This window comes from Neodiprion lecontei, chromosome 1 (assembly GCF_021901455.1).
Source record: "Neodiprion lecontei isolate iyNeoLeco1 chromosome 1, iyNeoLeco1.1, whole genome shotgun sequence".
Lineage (NCBI taxonomy): Eukaryota > Metazoa > Arthropoda > Insecta > Hymenoptera > Diprionidae > Neodiprion > Neodiprion lecontei.
Genome location: NC_060260.1, coordinates 35,411,016 through 35,429,008, shown reverse-complemented (window position 1 = coordinate 35,429,008; position 17,993 = coordinate 35,411,016). Strand labels below are relative to the sequence as shown.

Genomic DNA, 17,993 nt, shown 5'->3' with positions numbered 1-17,993 from the left:
CAGAATCGCGCGAAAGTGTCGTAATCTTTGAATCACTCGTGTGAATCTGCGAGTGAACAGCCGCTCGATTTTGGTGATTCGGCCGATCGATCGATCGATCAAACTCCGATTTTCGGTCAGTCCGCAGCAAGTCCGAGGTGTAAATCCGTTCATGATATCATAATTAAACCCAGCCGTGCAGTTTTCGTACCCATTGCGATTTCAATTAGCATAACTCACGTGTCGTACCCTCGCGTAACGAAGGCTCCGCAGTCTCGGCGGGCAAAAAGCTCGGCCGCGAAGCTTCTTAGCGATGAACGAGGCTGCCGGACATTAAACCGGGCAAGGCTGCACGCACCGCAACTCGCTCAGCAAGAAGCGAATGAGCCGCGCTACCGGAGACCGAGACTCTCGTTATTATACCTACTCGGGCTAATGAAGCCGAATAATTGTGCGCGGAGGGAAAAGTTCGGAACGATAGGAGGGAGGAGGCGGGGAGGGCGCGAATCGTCGCCGGGTGTTAAACCGCTGTTCACACACGCGCGGACAATTAGCCGCGTAAAAATCGGCCCAACCTTCTGTCCACACGTCCCGGCCTGACATCGTGCAATTAAAATCCCGGACACCTCGAGGTGCCGCGAGGCGAAAGCGAAGGTGGAGGACGAGGAGGACGTGGAGGAGGCCGAACCTATGCATCGGTAATGCAATCCAATCCAGGGACGACGCGCTTCTGCGGCCGAAGCGAAACGCATCGCGGAGCTTCCGATGGTGGCTGCAGAGTGAGCGAAAGGAGTGAGCCATCTCGTCTTGGTCTCGGGACGCCGACTATAAAACGAAACTCACTTGACGTATGTAATTACTGCAAAAGTAACTGCTGCTTACCGCACTCGGGTACCTGCATACGGTTAGGGGTCACTTTAGAGGGCCCTGATTGGCCACCTCGGACTGCACCCTCCGAGCGCAAATCGCCTCCGTCGACTATAGTCGCGTATTTCATTACACGCGTCCAAGCAAAAAGCATCCGAGGAATATTACTGTCGGGTACAGGGTTCGTATGCGGTTATCATTGCTAGTCGAGACGCCGGTCGGACTAGTTTTACGATTCGAAGTCAACGGTGCAGTAAAAGGGCGGAAGGTTCGCAACATCGAATTTTCGAACTGTTTGACGGAATTTCAAACCGTATAAGAAAGGTTGGAGTAGAGGCGACAAGACGTGGATTCGTCTTCCTCTGTTGTTATTATTTTCGCTACGATATTCCATTTCTCGTAATCACAAAACATCTACAATAGCAGTGAAGTCTTAGACCTGTCGAAGCTTGAGCATTAAGTTAATACAATTAGTCCGCACTCACGCAGTCAGTGGCAATAATCAAATACTTGTTACAGGTTTATAAATACCAAAAAGACCGGTGATGTCGATGAAAAATTCTGTGATAGAGAGGCGAACATTAATAACATAAAAAACGGAAACAATCGTTTAAATTCCAATCGTGTGGGTACGAACATCGGAGATTTATAAATTATTGGCAATAATGACGACAAAAGTTCAATTGAATTATTTCGGACGGCTTTCGATTTTCAGAACGTGATCTTCTCTACACGCCCTCCTGCCATTACGCCCCTGAATTATATTCGAGGGTTAGACCCCGGCTGAGTAGGATCCGTTCCCCCGTGCAGAAATAAAGATTTCAATATCGTAGACTCGTTTGAGACGGGAATGAGATTTGTAGAGAAAATAGGGGCACGTAAATTTTTAGGTTAACGAGAAGTGGAGTTTCGGTTTGATTTACGATTATATTCGAGTTTTTAAAACGATCAAACGCGCGATATATCTATCCTAAAAGGTAGGTGGAATTGCAAATGTGAGAGAACAGCTTGAGGGATTTTTATCTGACGAAGGGACTTCTCTATTCCTCCGGGTCGGTAGGCGTGTTATGTTAGGCAAGATGAAGACGTAGCTGGTATATCTAAAATCGCATCTATATGCGTTACAAGCCTACCCGAAGCATTATAATATACAGAAACACAAACGCACACACGCGCCCGTCTATACGCCGTTCGGAAATCGTTAAGAATTGCATAATTAACGCGCATTGCAGGCCGAATTTACGATCGAGCGGTATTTGGAAAGAAGAAGAAGAATGATAATAACAATAATAAAGATAGAAAATAAAATGAAAGCTACGAACGCCTGCAGACAAGCGTTTAACATCTGCCCGCAATCGTAAAGTCTGCAACACCGCGTCGCGCATGCGGGGATAAAAGTGACGAGAACCTGGATCCTAAATAAAGCCGTACGAACGAGTCGGACGTTCGTCCGTGATTTATCGCTTTATTGGTCACCGTGCCGTACACCGCGTTATATAATTAACACGTAAGAACTAATGGCGAGCTGCCGGTGCCCGGCATGTCCCTCGATTCGCAAGGGAATCGCGCCGGCGAGACGCGCTCGGAAAGACTTCGTTCAAATTCAGGCAGGACGGGTACAAGGTTTCGTTTTTCAAGTGTGAGCGATAATTTTATAATCAATTCACCCGTCGCCTTCGGCCGTGCCTCCTGATTTTCAATTTTCAATTCCACTTCCTCGACACCCTCGAATCCCTCATTAGGGTTGTAACCTTTAGCGACAGTCTTGATTGAGTTTAAATTACCCGCCTTTGCCGCGGAAGCACGTAATGAGTGCGATTCGGGTCGAAGGAAACTGCGATTCATTAATAAAAATTTTCACAGCTTTCAGAACGAACGTTCTTCTTCTCTGATGTTCGTTACGAAACTAACGCGAGTAGTAACATTTTTCGAGTCTGTGCTGTGGAAGTAATTTCGTAAATCCAAAATGGCCGCCGCTCCCCCACCTGCGATTTTAATTCAACTCTCCGATCGCTCGCAGCACTTGTAAACTATCGAGGTTTGTTTCACGCGAAACGGAACGTTGGCAAGAACGTTTCGGGCATTGTTTCACCTCAGGTGAGGGCCAAGAAGCGATCGTGCAAACTTGCGAAATTCAAAGCGTACATGCGTCGCGTACGCTTTACCCCGAAGCGCAGATTATCCGACGGCAGATAATAAGTACTGTTGAAACATTTCTCGCAAGACAAGGCGAGGAAAAAAGAAAAAGAAAAAAATTTCAACACTCCGTATATGCAAATCGCTGACTGAACACACATATCTGCTCGGTTGTAAATATAATTGGACATTTTTTCCAACAATCCCAACGCGCACGTGCAGCGATATAGACGTTCGTGCCTCGGCGGCTTTTGCTTATAGTTTAGCAAAATTCGAGCCTAACTCCGTGGGTAATTTTGACACTTTAGCAAAGCGATAACCAGGCGCGAGCAATAAGCGCGAGGATTTCATCGCCCGGTTATAATTCTAAGGTTCGGACTCTGTCCATTCCAGCTTATCGTTAGACGCCGCGCTTCGCTCCGCCGTTACACTTATATACGCGGATAATTCCGTGTCGGTGGATTTTTACGATCCGCAGGCTCGCTGGAGGGCCGAAGACCCTGAGATCGGCATGATTTCGCGTTCCCGGGGGCGGATTTACGGTACGAGTGAAACAAACCGTCGACAAATATTTGTACAGCAATACGTCGGGTTCCTCGCACACCCCGAGCGTAAAATCGTTCGGGGCAGCTGCCCGCCGCTGTAATGAAGCAATTTCACAATTACCGAAATGACGGGCGAGCTTCAAGCCCCGAGAATTGTCTCTCGGGCATCCCGGTACGCGTCGGCCGGGCTCTGAACCCTTTTTCGCGTAATAGCGTGTATACTTAACACCTCCGCTCGCCGCCTTCATTTCGCCTTCATTTCGCCAGCAATTCGCCCCTTCGCAAACCGAGATGCGAGCGAGTCATTGCCCGGGAGACGATCCCGTCACTCGTATTCTTCGTCTTATTTTCTTCCTTAATTTTTTTCCAATTTCCGTCCCTTTTTCCTCGGTATATTATTACATGCATCTAATTGTAAGAGTTCAAACTCTAACGATATTCGCCCAAGGTCGGTACAGTACAAACAGACAGACCAGCGGTAACGAGTTCTAATTGTACACCTAGTTCCGTACGCTTATTGACCTTTACTGGCGTGTCAGAGAGACATATATCATTCCTCAGTTAAGGCTACACGTAAGCGCGAACAGTTCAAACAACCGAAGGAAAAGAAGGTCGAGAAGAAGACACGAAAATTATCCTTCGGATCTTCGTGTCGTTACGAGACGTCGACCCTTAAGCGGTCCCTCCTACGTTTTCCCAGTTCAATGATCTTGGGGAAATGTTCCTCCGGTTGTAAAATTCCAGATGGGTTCGGAAGCAACAGGCATCGAACGTAAACTCACGGTGGCCGACCTCTTGACCTGGCCAATCAAGTGCCACTGACTGTGAATAAAAGGGACCGTGCAATGCGTAATTGGTATTGCATGACCGAACGCCTCGACGCCTCGACGCCTCGACGCCTCGACGCCTCGACGTAGGTACTTTACGGCGGTGCGAAGAGGCGAATCGAGCGAATGTGCGCGGTGCTTATGTCGGCATTTATGCAGTACCTACCTATGGGTACATCGCGGCAGCGACAAACCGGCGCAGGTCGGGCTAACAGTCCATGCGGAGACTCCGGGCGTATTATACGCATGTCCCAACAGCTGCGCATCCTTCCTGGGCGTTACGAAGGGAGGAAAAGACCAATCGGAGGGCAGGCTAATATCATCGGGCAGTGTTCATCAGCCAGTGAAACCGTAGCATCGTATCTGCGCGGGGGTGTCTGGCCAATAAGAATTCGAGATTTTATCACGCCAAGACCCATCATTGATCCCACATGGGAATTGACACTTGTCGCGTTTAACCGACGTTGCGTAGTGAGCCTCGCTCTGCGATGGTCAACCTGCTTATGTCTTCTTTTTTTTTTTTTTGTTTTAATTCTTTACTTTTTTCGACTTTCTCACCTAGCGATTGTCGTTGTTCCGAGGCGTTTTGTGTACCATCAATTTTGCGCTTCCGCGATCGATCTTCAGACCTTACATTCCGGCCGTCTTTTATCGACGATGAAGCTTCAGGGTCAAAATGGCGGCGGAGTACCGGGTTTCAATTTTCCACTACCTGCCCCGATTTTCTGAACCCTAATTTTTAACCTCGATATTCAACCAAACCCACCCCAAATGATCCTGGTAATTAATGTTTCAAATTCGATGACCCGTAAAATAGTGTAGAGTGCTTATGGGGAAAATACTTAAATAAAATCGCTCTACGGTTATGCATTGTGGTTGATAGAAGCAAAAGAAGAAACAAAAAATGGAAAAAATGACCCAAAAATTCTGTGAAACGGATACACGAGCCGCGTGTTTATACGTCGGCATGTGTATATCTATAGTAGCTGCCAGCCAGTGCATGGCAGGTGCGTTGTAGAATATTTACCCGCAGAAATTGGTAAGGGAAAATTACGCCAAGACGGGATTTGGTATAAGGTATTATAGAAAATTGTTTCTTCTTCGTTCCGTGGCAATATTAATTGTATATAATGGCTCATCGCTCCCGTCGGTGTATTTCGAAGGTTCCTTTTCACGCCTGTGCGGCTAAATCGGTTGGTTTTAGAAGCTCCCCATGAAAATTGCAACAGTTCAGCCGGATAATTTCATGGGAGGAACTATGCGGTCTTCGGCTCTGATCCTAAAGCCGTTCCATGTCTTCTTCACACTGTGGTTTTCACCCTCTACGCTCGTTATAAATTATACAACCACAAATTAAATTAACGGAGAGGTGTGTTCGCCATAAAAGCTATGAGTAAATTTTCGCACCACTCTATACATATATTTACAGACGCGGACAACGTGTTGGTTTTTTTCTTTTTTCTTTTTTTTTTTTTGTATTCTTTCTTCGAATTGAAGAATTAACGCGAGTTTAACCGTCTAATTGCCATCTACGGTGTGGTGGAAAAAGTGTCCTAATTTTCAGTACACGCATAGCGATTAAAAAAGAAAAAGTAAAAAACAAGCAACATCACGAAAACTAAATTACGTTGAATTATACAGGGGTATAAATTACAAGCGAGTCCAATTAGGCCATGTGAAACTTACATACAATGGCTAGAGTCGTATTTAATGAATATAAAAAGGAGATTGAAGAATTAGAAAAGAGATAAACAACATCAGGCCGCACAATGTAAACCTTATTTCACGGTGTTAAGCTAATCAATATGCCACGTAGAACTGGATTTCGATGGATTCTCTATAAAGTAGCTTCGTCCCGATTTTTCAACCTGGTTCGCTCGCCCGGGAGAATTCTTCTTGGCGAAAACGCACCAACCTTTCGGCACAGCAAAGCTGTGAGAACGATTCCCGAAGAAGCTACGTTTTGTACTAGGTATTCGATACGATGTAGATCATTAACAGGCTGATCGTTACTCGGAGAGGAACGACATTAGAAAATGGGGCGATTCACCTGTCGTGACTCGTGTCGCGGCGTTATTGGAAGCGCCGAGTGACCCCTCGAGGCATGCCGAAGAGCGGCTCCGAGGCCGCCATAAATTAATCCGCCCGATCTAATCCACTCGTTAGGGGTTGTAGAACCACGCTGTTATGACCCTCGGTGTCCCTCCGAGCTCCCCGAGGCATCTGATAACCCAAAATGCGGCGCTCCTCTGCAACCCCCCTCCCGTCACCTATGGGGGCATCGGGGGTCGAGGTGTTACACCCACGAGGCTTAAATGCGAGCTTGCGCCGAGGCGCGCCTTATGGATCCGAATTTACGCTTCTCTACACGTAAGCACGTGTGTAGCTAATATACGTATACAGACTAACGCGGCGCGGGAAACGCGATTTAATCGGGCCAGTTATTAACAAAGAACCTCGTAAACATTCGAGTAATTGAACAATGGGCTTTGTCACGTGAGTAAACCCAGAAACGTAACCGATGGCCCCTTTTTCCGGTACCGCTTAATTTTTCACTCTACGCTGGTATCTTTTTTTTTTTATTTTTACGGAGTGACGCGCTGCATGCTATTATTGTACTTGTGTATTATTTTCTATTTTTTTTTTTTTTTTTTTAAATATATATTTATATAATTATGTATCGGAAAATATTGGTGTATTAGGACGGTTGATTGGTTGTACGGGAAATAGTATAAACAAATTCACAAAGGGTAGTAAATTATTGACATGGTTTTGTTCAGTTTTTATTTTACCACAACGCAGATGGCGATGTAAGAAATTTAATTCCAAGTGGATGATCGATCGCGTGAAACACATAAATGTGTTTCGTTCGATCGGTTTCATTAGCCGAAGAAGATGGAAGAAGAAAAAGGGTAAAGAACGGTTAAAGTGAAATACAAAGAATACCCTGAACGTAAAAACAGTTTCATCCGAGAATCGTTACACGGTGCAGTAACAGTTTCGTGAGTTGTCAGAATTTTCTATATAATATACAAGCACCGTGGTTGTATTTCAACTTCGTTCTGTAAAATTGGCCGTATAATCAATTTTTATGGAAACGTAGTAAGTTTAATACGCCGCAAGATTCAATTATCCAAGTGCGAGTGTGTCTGCAAGTTACACTTATTAATGTTATTCTGAAAAATACGTTTGTAAATACATTGACAGTGATCTTGTAACGTTCAAGTCGTTAATTGTCTTTGAATAATTAATAGTAGGAAAACATCCGAATTCGTTGACAGCCGTAGGTAGGTACGAAGATTCGCTGCTTTTCAACGACCGGTTGAAAGCCTTTGTCGCCAGGTATCATCTACAGGCTGCAGGAACTGTTGCCCTACAAGTAACGTGAAGTCATAAATTCGGGGAATAATCAACCCGCAGATAGAAAATAGGAAAGGCAGCGAAGCATCTCTTGTAATCTTGTCAACGCGGAAGGCACCGCGACAGGATGTCATTATACGGGATAAAATGGTGAGTGTGAGGTGTCAACAATATAGGAAAAACTTGTCGCCGAGCTCGTAACAAATTTACGAGCCATATCAAGAGCCAGGACTCGAAAACTCGAACGCCGCGTCTCATATCAAGGATACTCACGATAAAATTTGAGTAAAATATCCCCCATCGCTCCCTACCCCTCTTCCCTGATCCTCGGATCCTGCATTTGAAAAGACTCGCGGCAGGTGAAGAGTTAAGAATTTTATAAACCAGACGCGGAGCTCGAATCGCCCTCGACGACACGACACGCGTGGTTCTCGTCGCGTCGTCACGATCCGATGATCCGTAAAACGATTTATGGGCCTCAACCTGTTAGTCCCGTCAACGAAAGCAAACCGAAAAACAGGCCGAAATAGTCATCGTCGCCTCGATGTGCGGAGAATAATTACACCGCAGGGGGTAGTTTGCGGTGCGGTGCGGCATCGATGCGCACAGACGCCCAAATCCGGGTCCCGAGGGACCCCCTTCGGTCCCATCGGACCCCGCCGGGCCTCGTGTAGACCGTGTCTGTTTGTTACGTGATACAGCTAATCGGTGTACAAACAGACTGCACGGCTTCACCCCGAGTCTTCGTAGTTTCGGGGGCGAGGATGCGATATCAATAGTGCGGTGCCATTTTCAACGAGGGGGGGAAGGAGGCTGGTTAGCTGGTCACAAATGGACGATTTTTCATACATTTTATCAGCGGACAGTCGTACGTTGAGTATCCGTCCAATTATTGTATGCTTCAGTTGCCTTTGAGATTTGTTTGTATATATAAAAATGAAAATTATCTACTGTAATGATAAACGAGAGCTGAGATATTGATGCTTCGTTTGAAATCGATACTTGTAACCGATATTTGTAATCTACGATTTCTGATTTTATTCAGAAGATTAAGTTTCACGAATTCACTGTAACAGATTTATTTATTTATTTTTTTTTTCTTTTTTGAAATCATTTTATCAAAATCGATAACGGTGCGATTTTGCAAAAATAAATATCCAACGATCCCAACGTGAGCAAGAAGAACTGAATTTGTATAGAAAATATTCCTCTGTATATATTGAAGAAATTTGAAACAAAGCATCGATTTCTAAACTTTTCTTCACTATTCCGGTATTCGATAAATACTCGATACATTTGCAGTCTTAAAAAATTCTGATAATTTTTATACCTGGCAGAAAATTAGAAACGTATAAAATATTGGTTCTGGTCATTTAATCAAAGGCGAATCTTCAACTTCGTTGCGTTTAGCCGAGTTTCGACCATGTGACAAACTAGGCGAGTGGCCATCGCGCAAGTGCCGTGAGATGATTTGAGACTGATTTCACAATGGTGAAAAAAATATCGGCACTTTCAAAGGAAAAATAAGCGGCGGGGACGAAAGGCGGTGTTTGCCGAACGCAGGGTCCGAGGCAGCCGCGTTATGTACATGTATACAACGTGTGTGGATATATGTGTTATATACCTAACACACGCGCAGGCGAGAAGCAGAGATGAAATGGAAAAAAAGAGCAGGAGATCCGGCACGCTTCAGGCCTCCGACTACCTGACATAATGCATCCGAACCGCCGTTACAGCGAACACGACTCGTCCAGGACCCGCATCCTTTCAGGACTCTTGCTTATGCGCTCCATATTCATCTTCCAAATCAACGTGCAGAACTACCCTTAAATCGGGGGTTTGTTCAATTAACGTAAGTCACAGCTTAGGCGAAACTTTGCATTAACGAGCTTTGATTAAAAATTTTTCTCATTCATTACGCTTTTGCTTCGACTATTGCGTGCATATTTGATGTAGACTTTGAGAATAATGAAGTTTTATTAGTTGTGAAATACAACAAAGATCGGAAAATAATTCTACAATTATTTTTACGGAAATGCAGTTTATGGAGTTCTTAGTCAGTGACAGCTAATCTCGTGTGATCTAAATTTGAAATTCATAAATATAAGATTGAACGAGAGAAAAAAAAAAGAAATGGGCGGATGTAAATGGAAATATAAACGTTTCGGAGGGTTGAAATGGCTCTCCGAAAATACTGGAACCACATCGATTCTCGCTCTCAGCCGGGATGTAAAGTAATCGTCGAATTTGAAATCGACGTGGAAATGTTCAGATGCCAGACAAATATTAGAATTCAGAGTGGTCTACTTAAAGAATGCAAAAATCAGAGCGTGTGATTGCAAAAATGTGGTAACTACAAACAGTTGTTCAAAGATAATTTCGTAAAAATAAAATATTCCGATTATTCCCTGTCTATTCCCGTAAAAGATTTCTACATCCTCTGATTTTTGGCGTTGAATAGCCTTTAGCCCGAATGTGAATGAAGTCTCGTTGGCAAATTGTAAGAATTTCTTCAGATCAAATTATCCTTATTTGCTGTCTCCAAATTTTTATTCCTGATACAAGTAATTCATAACCGCAGCTAAAAAATCCAGCTGTCTTCAGCAGTCCATTTTTTTTAGATCTATATACACGAAGCTTCGTCCGGTAAAACAAGGCGATTCAGAGTTCGTACACTTTTTGGAATCTGAAATTCCCTGACTATTCCATGTATTGCAATCTGAAACTAAGATTTTTCCAGTAACCTTTCAAGAAATATGCCGCTGGTTAATGACAATTTTTTTTACACAATAACACTCATGCCTTCAGTATTGTCTAGTAACTGACTTACCGTCTGACTATCAATTTACAAACAACAGCCTCCGATTCTTCTCGAAAAGGAAAAAAAAAACGAAAGAAGGTTTGGTAATAAGTAATATACCTACATGTAGAATGTATCAAGTGTGCTGCAGCGAAACAAAATCTTGAGTGCAATTTTTTTTCTTTCAAGATCGATACTACTTTGTACAAGAACGAGTTTGTTTCTTCGACAGACTCAAAAAATCCAAACTCATTTTCGAAGCTCTCTAACTTTACCCTCACTTTTCCCTGCTGTAAGATTTCCCCTGAATTCTCCCGTTTTTCCACGTTTTCCCTAAGCGTAGGAACCCTGCTGAATTTCCTGACTTTCCCCGACCAATGAAATTCCCTGACTTTTCCTTGTTCTGCGATATTCCCTGACTTTTCCCGGTTTCCTCTGTAATTTCCTAACTTTCCCCGGCCAATGAAATTCCCTGACTCTTCCTTGCTGTGCGAAATTCCCTGAATTTTCCCGGTTTCCCCAGCAATTTCCTGTCATTTCCCGACCGACGAGATTCCGCGAGTGAAAGATTCACCCTCTCGTAATTGGGGGAAGATCGCATTGACGAAAGGGATGATCCCTCCTTCCGCGTCACCGCGACGGGGGTGAAAAGCGGACGAGGCGAGGCGGCCGTGACTCTTCGGTGCTCGGAGATCCCCGTCCCGACGCGGACGCGGTGACTCGACGTCCTCTGGGGGAGCCGGCGTTGCGGAAGGCGTGTGTGCCGAGACCGCCCTCTGAGCAATGCGCGTCCCCACCCCGAGGAAGCCGGGACAGGTCGCTCCGCACGCGAGGACACGCTCCATCGTTCGGGCCTGACTGAGACGGACCGCAAGCAAAACCCGTAACCCTGGCCGTCCACTCAGAGCCACCGTGTCCTTTGGTTGGACCGCATCATCGTTTACCAGTCTCTCTCTTCTTCGATCCGATCGCCGGCCGTCCGAGCTGCGTCGAGATTCGAGCCGCCGTTCGCTGGACCCGAAGAGATACGACAAACCGGCAAGGGCGTCGGGTTCCCGTCGCGGTTTGCGCAATTTTCATCGATAAGACGCGGTGCGGTAATCGGAGAGGGAGGAAAGTGAGCGCCTCTCCTTTCTAGATCGGCCGAACGGTTCAATCGCGCTTTTACTCACCCCGTCGGTTGGACGTGCGGAAATTAGCGGGAGCTTTTAACAAAAATATAAAAAAAAAAAAAAAAAACGTGCGGTATAACCGACGGTCGTCAATTTCTGCGAGGAGCGGGAAGAAGAGGAACGCAAATTTCAACGAGTGTTTTCGTGCCGAATATCGACCAACCCGCCAATTCCCCGAAGCTTCCGCAATGGCTACGACGAATTCCGCACGGCTCTTCTGGACGGTGTAACGTTTTTTTTTTTTTTTTTTTTGTTGGTTCGGTACACCAGCAGTGCGAGAGAGGTTTTTTTTTATCCACCGAAGAAGGGTCGCAGATTTGCTCTCGCGAGCGAAGACCGAGACGCAAGGAAGTTTGAAAAATCGAGGAGGAATCGGGGAAGTGAGAACCAGAACCAGGATCGACAAAACCACGTGCGTTTAGCGGAGAGCCGGTTGTTCATGCGGGGATCGAAGGTGTCCGAAGGTCCGAGGAGCTGCGTGCAGTGGCTATTTGTCAATCTGCAGCGGGGCAAAACAAATCGGGACTGCAAAAGGAACGAGGGAGAAGCTCGGCTCTGAAAGCGCGAGGAAAGCTCCGACCGATCGTCTCGTCAATAAGCATCGTCGCGATCCTCCGAGGAAGCTGCGTATATGGGTATCCATCAGACATGATCCAGATGCCGGGCACGGATTGAACCAGCGCGAAACACACCATTAACAATCCTCAGGTATGTAGCAAAGGCATTTCGAAACGTTCGCATACGTTCGTTCGTGTTTTGCGACAAGATCTCGTCTCGCATAGGCGATCCGCCGATGACGGCAGCCGATCCGATTGATTGCCCTTGTATTTCTTGTCAACATCGGGATCCTCCTAGCCGCGGACCTGATCCAATTACCCATATAGTATACTGCCTCCGTTCGCTGCGGCAATTACCAGCCGTAATGTCTTTTCCCCCTAGCCGAGAAAACTACTCTTCGCGCTCTTGTAAACGTGTCGGGATTGTGTCCGAGGTACTTGCAAAAAGATGACGGAGAAATAAAAAAAAAAAAACCACGACAACAACAAGTTTAACGATAAAAAGAACGAAATTATCCGCCGGTTCACCGAAGGTCGGTTCGAGAATGGTAAACGACTTTTTCTACTTTTTCGGGATAAGATGACGCGAAGATGAATAATTTTTCATTCGTTTATTTTATTTTATTGTATTATTTTTTTTTTTTTACGTTTTTTACTTTCTTTTACGAATATATATATATATATACATCCTCTGCCTCCTCACAAATCACTACGTAACGGATGTCAGACGTGCAACGGGCCGAATGACTCCTAACTCGTTATATTATACGCGTAACCTGCACGTCGAAAGCGCAAATTTCGTCGATATATTACCAGTTAATTGGCTGTTAATTAGGACCTATGTACAAGGATTTCATTTCGTAAGTAATAACGAATACGGTGTGAATATAATACATATGTGTGTATATATATATATATATATATATATATATATATATATATATATCGTTGCATAGATTTGAAAAAAATAACAAGTGTTCAAAATTAAACTAAAAACGCGCACAACCGTAGCGGAAATTATTTTGTGTGATTTCTTGATGCCCAGGATAGATTTTCGTGTTAGATGTTGAGGTTAATATGATTTATATTATACGGCTATACCTGTATTGGCCGAAGGTGTAACTAATTCCGCGCTGTGTCGTGAATGATGAAGATCATTGACGCTAATTATGAGTATACGGGATAAAAGCTGATAAATATTCAATGTCTTAAGTGTTAGCCATAAGGTTTTAGCACGGCCGGTCAGGTCGGTCGATCATTCGAGGCTATTTGGTCTGTGATTAATACCGTTTACACGCATGCATTAAGATTGCCAATTGCACGTACGGTTATGGCGAATCGTGTATAGAAGCGGGTCAAACAGAGCGCATGGCATAATGAATATTCAAATTCCGTATTAAATTTATCCTGAATCCACGTTGTGCGTGCACGTGTAAATAAATAAATAAATAAATAAAATTTTTTTTATCTTTATTTCCATTTTTTCCTGTAAATCTAACAACAAATACGTCGCGTAATGTAGAATAAGCTTGAGGCAAAACGCGTTGCGATTTCGGCGTATAAACGACGCGGGCAATGTGTGCCCACAATGTGTCCAATCCGGCCAATTGCAACACGCCATCGCTTCATTTGAAATGCAAATTTCCTTGTACGTTGTATACACTTTCCTTCTAGATTCACGCTGCCGTTCCCCCTTCCCCGCCCCCCCTGTAAATGCGGCCTTCCCAAAGACCAGCCCCGAATTATTCTAATTACCTCCCCAAAGCTTAGCTGCTCATTTCACGCGAGGGGTAATCAGTTCCGAAATCTCAAATTCCGCGCCCACGCCGCGGGCAAAATCGTTTCGCGGCGACGATTTCGTTGCGGAAAAATCTCGGTCTCGGATACTTTTTCCTCGAATACTCGTTCTTTTTCTTCTTCTCGTTCTCCCTCGAAAATACTTATCTTTCCGAAGGTCCGAAGTCGTTTTGACCAACTTCCGTGACACGATACGAAGCACCGAGGCAGGGCAGCCAAGACCGTTCAAAAACGATCGAAGATTGTACCATGACGTTATACGTTCGCCGCTTGCCTGCCTGCCAGCTTTTGCCGGTTAATGTTCGCCGCACGATCTCCGCGCGGAATATCGTGCGACGTCGAGACGAGCATTAATATGTATATTCGAATTTTTATGGCCCACGGGCTCTCCTTTTTTCCTCCTTTTTCTCGCCATTCATTTTTATACGCTTCTTCTTGTTTTTTTTTTTATTTTGCTTCATTTTTATTTTTATAACTCGCCGATTTTAGGGCATGCCGCGAGTTGCCCCGAATTTATAAGGTCGATCTTCCGAGATAAGCCGGAGCTTCGGGATATTAGGAATCCGTTCGAACGGTCCAGATCAATCTCGGACGAACGGGACAGCTGTTCTTGCGCGTTGTACCTCCGTGTAATTAACCCGCGTGTAAGTGCAGCCGTCACTTTTAAAACTATTTACCACTATCTAAAATCGATGTCCTTAATTGCCCCCCTTCTCCTATCCAGGAGTCTTGGATTTCCCGCTAAGGACTTGGACAATTCTCTACCGATATCGAGTGGATTCAATAAACCGGGGACAGTGTAGATAAATCTGTTACAGCTGCTGTACTGCACGCGGGGTTAAGATCCTGAGAATGCATTACACGGACATAAATCAGGGCCCGCGGTTTAGGCCGATAAATTGACGGGTTCGACCCCGTAATTCAGACTCGGGTGAAGCGGAGATCGGTTTGTAAGTGCGGCTCAAGCTCGGGCCGAGGATTCGAGGGAGCTCTCGTATCGTATTGGTAGAAATAATTCAGGTATAAGTAGGAGAATCACCGCCGCCGGATCGCTGCAGGAGCAAAAGTAAAGAAGGAAAGAAGGAAAGAAGGAAAGAAGGAGTGACGATGGTGCCGAGGCTGGAATTTCGAACGGTTAATGGTGGTTAAGGGTATCGCGTCGCGAAGAGTTCGCCGCGGGGACAAAGGGGGAGGAGGTGAGCTGGGAACGGGGAGAAGACACGTGTTCGCAAGAGTTACACCGGCAAAACCTTGGGAACGCCAGAAATGCGGTGCTGCCCATGCGGACTATGGTCGTCCTTTGATTTATAATAATCGCTCAATCCTTCTTTTACGAAGACGTCCGCTGCCGCTTTGCCGAGAGGAAATTATACCTACTCGCTTCGTGCCGTTGAAAATAAGAAGGATTGTCTTGCGGAGAGGAGGAAATGAAAAACACGATTTTTCGCTACCTTTATGCGAAGTTCAAGCTAGTCGCTAAAGTATCGCGATATGATTTCCATTGGAAAAACAAAAATAAAAAAATTAGGTCCGTACAGTGTTCCGTCTCAAATTGAATGACATCGTATGAAAAGATTGATATTTAAGCGCGAAAGAAATTATTTAAAAAACTCGGTGCGAATCGAGCTTGCAGATCGATTCTAAGTTCAGGTTGGTCGAAAAATCACTGTTTTCCAACTTTAGAATAGTGCTAAAGAGGTCGAGTGCAACGTTCTGCTCGCTTTGGTTTATGGTACGTCAGGCAATCCCGCGTTGTAAAAAATTGGCGGTGTTAAAATTGACCAAAAATGACAGGTGTGGACAACTATAGTACAATTTTTGTGGTCAATTCGGAACTCGAAAGTCGTACAGTGTTATATTGACGACAGGTAGTATTACGTTGACGTAAAATATTGTTAGATCGACACCAAAAAATATTTCATAGAAGTCTGAGCCACACTTTTTTTTTTGCAGCGCGCAAGCTTTCCGAATGAGATTTTTAACCTCACGAAACTTTAACCCCGTTACATTTTTTACACTCGTACCGATCGCGTACCGCGAAAGAAATGGGGGAAAAAATCCAACGGCGTGCAATATTTTGACTCCGTCGGTACGCACGTGATCTGTAATTCGATCAGATTAAACGGGATCTAAGCGTGTAACTAGCCTAATGCGGGGTTCGGCGTTTTCCTTGGCGGTGTGGTAATGCCACTCTAACCTCGAAATCACCGAGGCATGAACCTGGCAAAAGGGTAGCGAGCAGACCGGTTGTACATGAATAAGCGGGGGTGGAGGGTGGACTTGTAACGGGTAGTTTGATAATCATGCATTAATTTGCATCTCAAAGTACACGCCATCCGCTTCGCTACGCACGCGTTTCGACTATACTCTGACCGTTCAGTTCTCAAACCACCAAAACCGAATCCATTCCCCGACGAAAAGATCCCCGAAACTTTGGATGAATTTTCCCCGGATTTCGATCGTTATGAATTTCGACCTTTTCCATTGATTCCCGAAAATTGCGTTGCCGGTTTTCGATCCAAACTAGAAATTTTCCCAACCTTATCGTACCCGCAAACAACCTTCGCAGATTTTTCAAATTCCGTTGCCAATTCGCCGTGTCGATTAGTCGCGACGGCGTGACGGCGATATGAGAGCCACTGTTTCTGCCAGCGTAATATTTAGCCGTGCTTTGCTTATCGCTTTGGTTGCATATTTAAGGGCTGCCATGTCAAGCGTCAAGCGCGCGCTTTGAATACATTTAAATTCATTAGAACAGAAGCCCAGAAGCCGCAAGCGCCGCCGGTAGAGAGCCGAGAAAGGAGGGAATAACGTATCGCGCCCCGGTGAAAATATTACCGCCGGCTACGAGCCGTTCGGGTTTCCGAGGGGGGCAGAAGCGGGTCCGACGCGCGCCTTCGCCACCCCGAGAACAGAAAAATAGACGACCCCCCGTCAGAAGTGGAATATTTTACAACAAAAAGCAACAAATTCTCCTCGTTTGTTACAGAAATAAAGGGCTGGATCGATCCTCTCCAACGATCCGAGATGCCGCACACCGGTAAGTCGCCAATATGCAAAATAATCAGGTTAATTGTAATCAGAAGGAACAATACATTTTCTCACTCTCTCAAAGTAGAGACACTGAAAAAGCATGTTATCAAAGGGACGAAAAATATCAATATACGTACGTATATATTCATTACATCCAAGTTGTCGGTTAAAACTTGTCCGACGTTCGACGTGTATTTCGAATTTGGGGATAAATGCTGCACCGTGACAGAGTTAAACCGCAAAACCGTTACAGTCTTTAAGACTCGGAACTGAGGAAATTCTTGTTAAATTTTCGTCAAATAAAGCGCGATCGTCACAGGTTGTTGTCGCCGGTATTTTTTCCCGAGATTTATAACTAGAATGAAAAGGGGGATAAATTAGCTAGGCGTAATCTCAGCTCGGATCTGAGTCCGGTGTTCAGCTACCGTCGGCAAGATCAGAGGCAGCGACGTATCCAGTAGTAAAAATTAAATCTGTCCCCGTCGGATCCCGCGGGGAACCGAATGGAAGGGCCTTTCGGGCCCGGTCAGTGTTCCTGCAACGCGGCCGTCGAAGCTCGGCACGGCGTTAGGTTCAACTAAATCACGATTTAAAAGACATTTTGATAGTAATTAACGGAGAATCCCTATTCGGCCCACCGAGTTTAAGATCTATGGATTCAAATGAAACGGAACCGTTTTAGAATCCGTGGTACAGGTTGAAAAAGTTTAAGAAAAAAAACAATCTACCTGCACCGCGTCTCAGTTCAGCTGCCAAGAGAGGCGGTCCTGCCTGCCTCTTTCCTTTCTTTATTGCTTTTTAATACATTTTATACCAACTTTAATTATACTTATGTGGGTATATCGGGATTTTTCTAAATCAAAATCTCACAGGTGCCTCTCCGCACTTCCTGCATCTTATATATTACATGTATAGGCATA

At 45.1% G+C, this 17,993-nt stretch overlaps 1 protein-coding gene across 2 annotated transcripts in view; it reads left to right on the top strand.

Annotated features, from left to right (window-relative positions):
* Positions 1-10,606: 10,606 nt before the first annotated feature.
* LOC107219724 (paired box pox-neuro protein) overlaps positions 10,607-17,993 on the top strand; it is a 28,483-nt gene continuing 21,096 nt past the window's right edge. The window contains exons 1-2 of one of the 2 annotated variants that reach the window (XM_046733599.1): positions 10,607-12,394; positions 17,030-17,080. In XM_046733599.1, coding sequence (XP_046589555.1) covers positions 17,068-17,080 — 13 coding nt within the window. In that variant the 5' untranslated portion in view covers positions 10,607-12,394; positions 17,030-17,067. The remainder of the gene's footprint in view (positions 12,395-17,029; positions 17,081-17,993) is intronic. The other variant, XM_046733592.1, reaches the window with a different exon arrangement.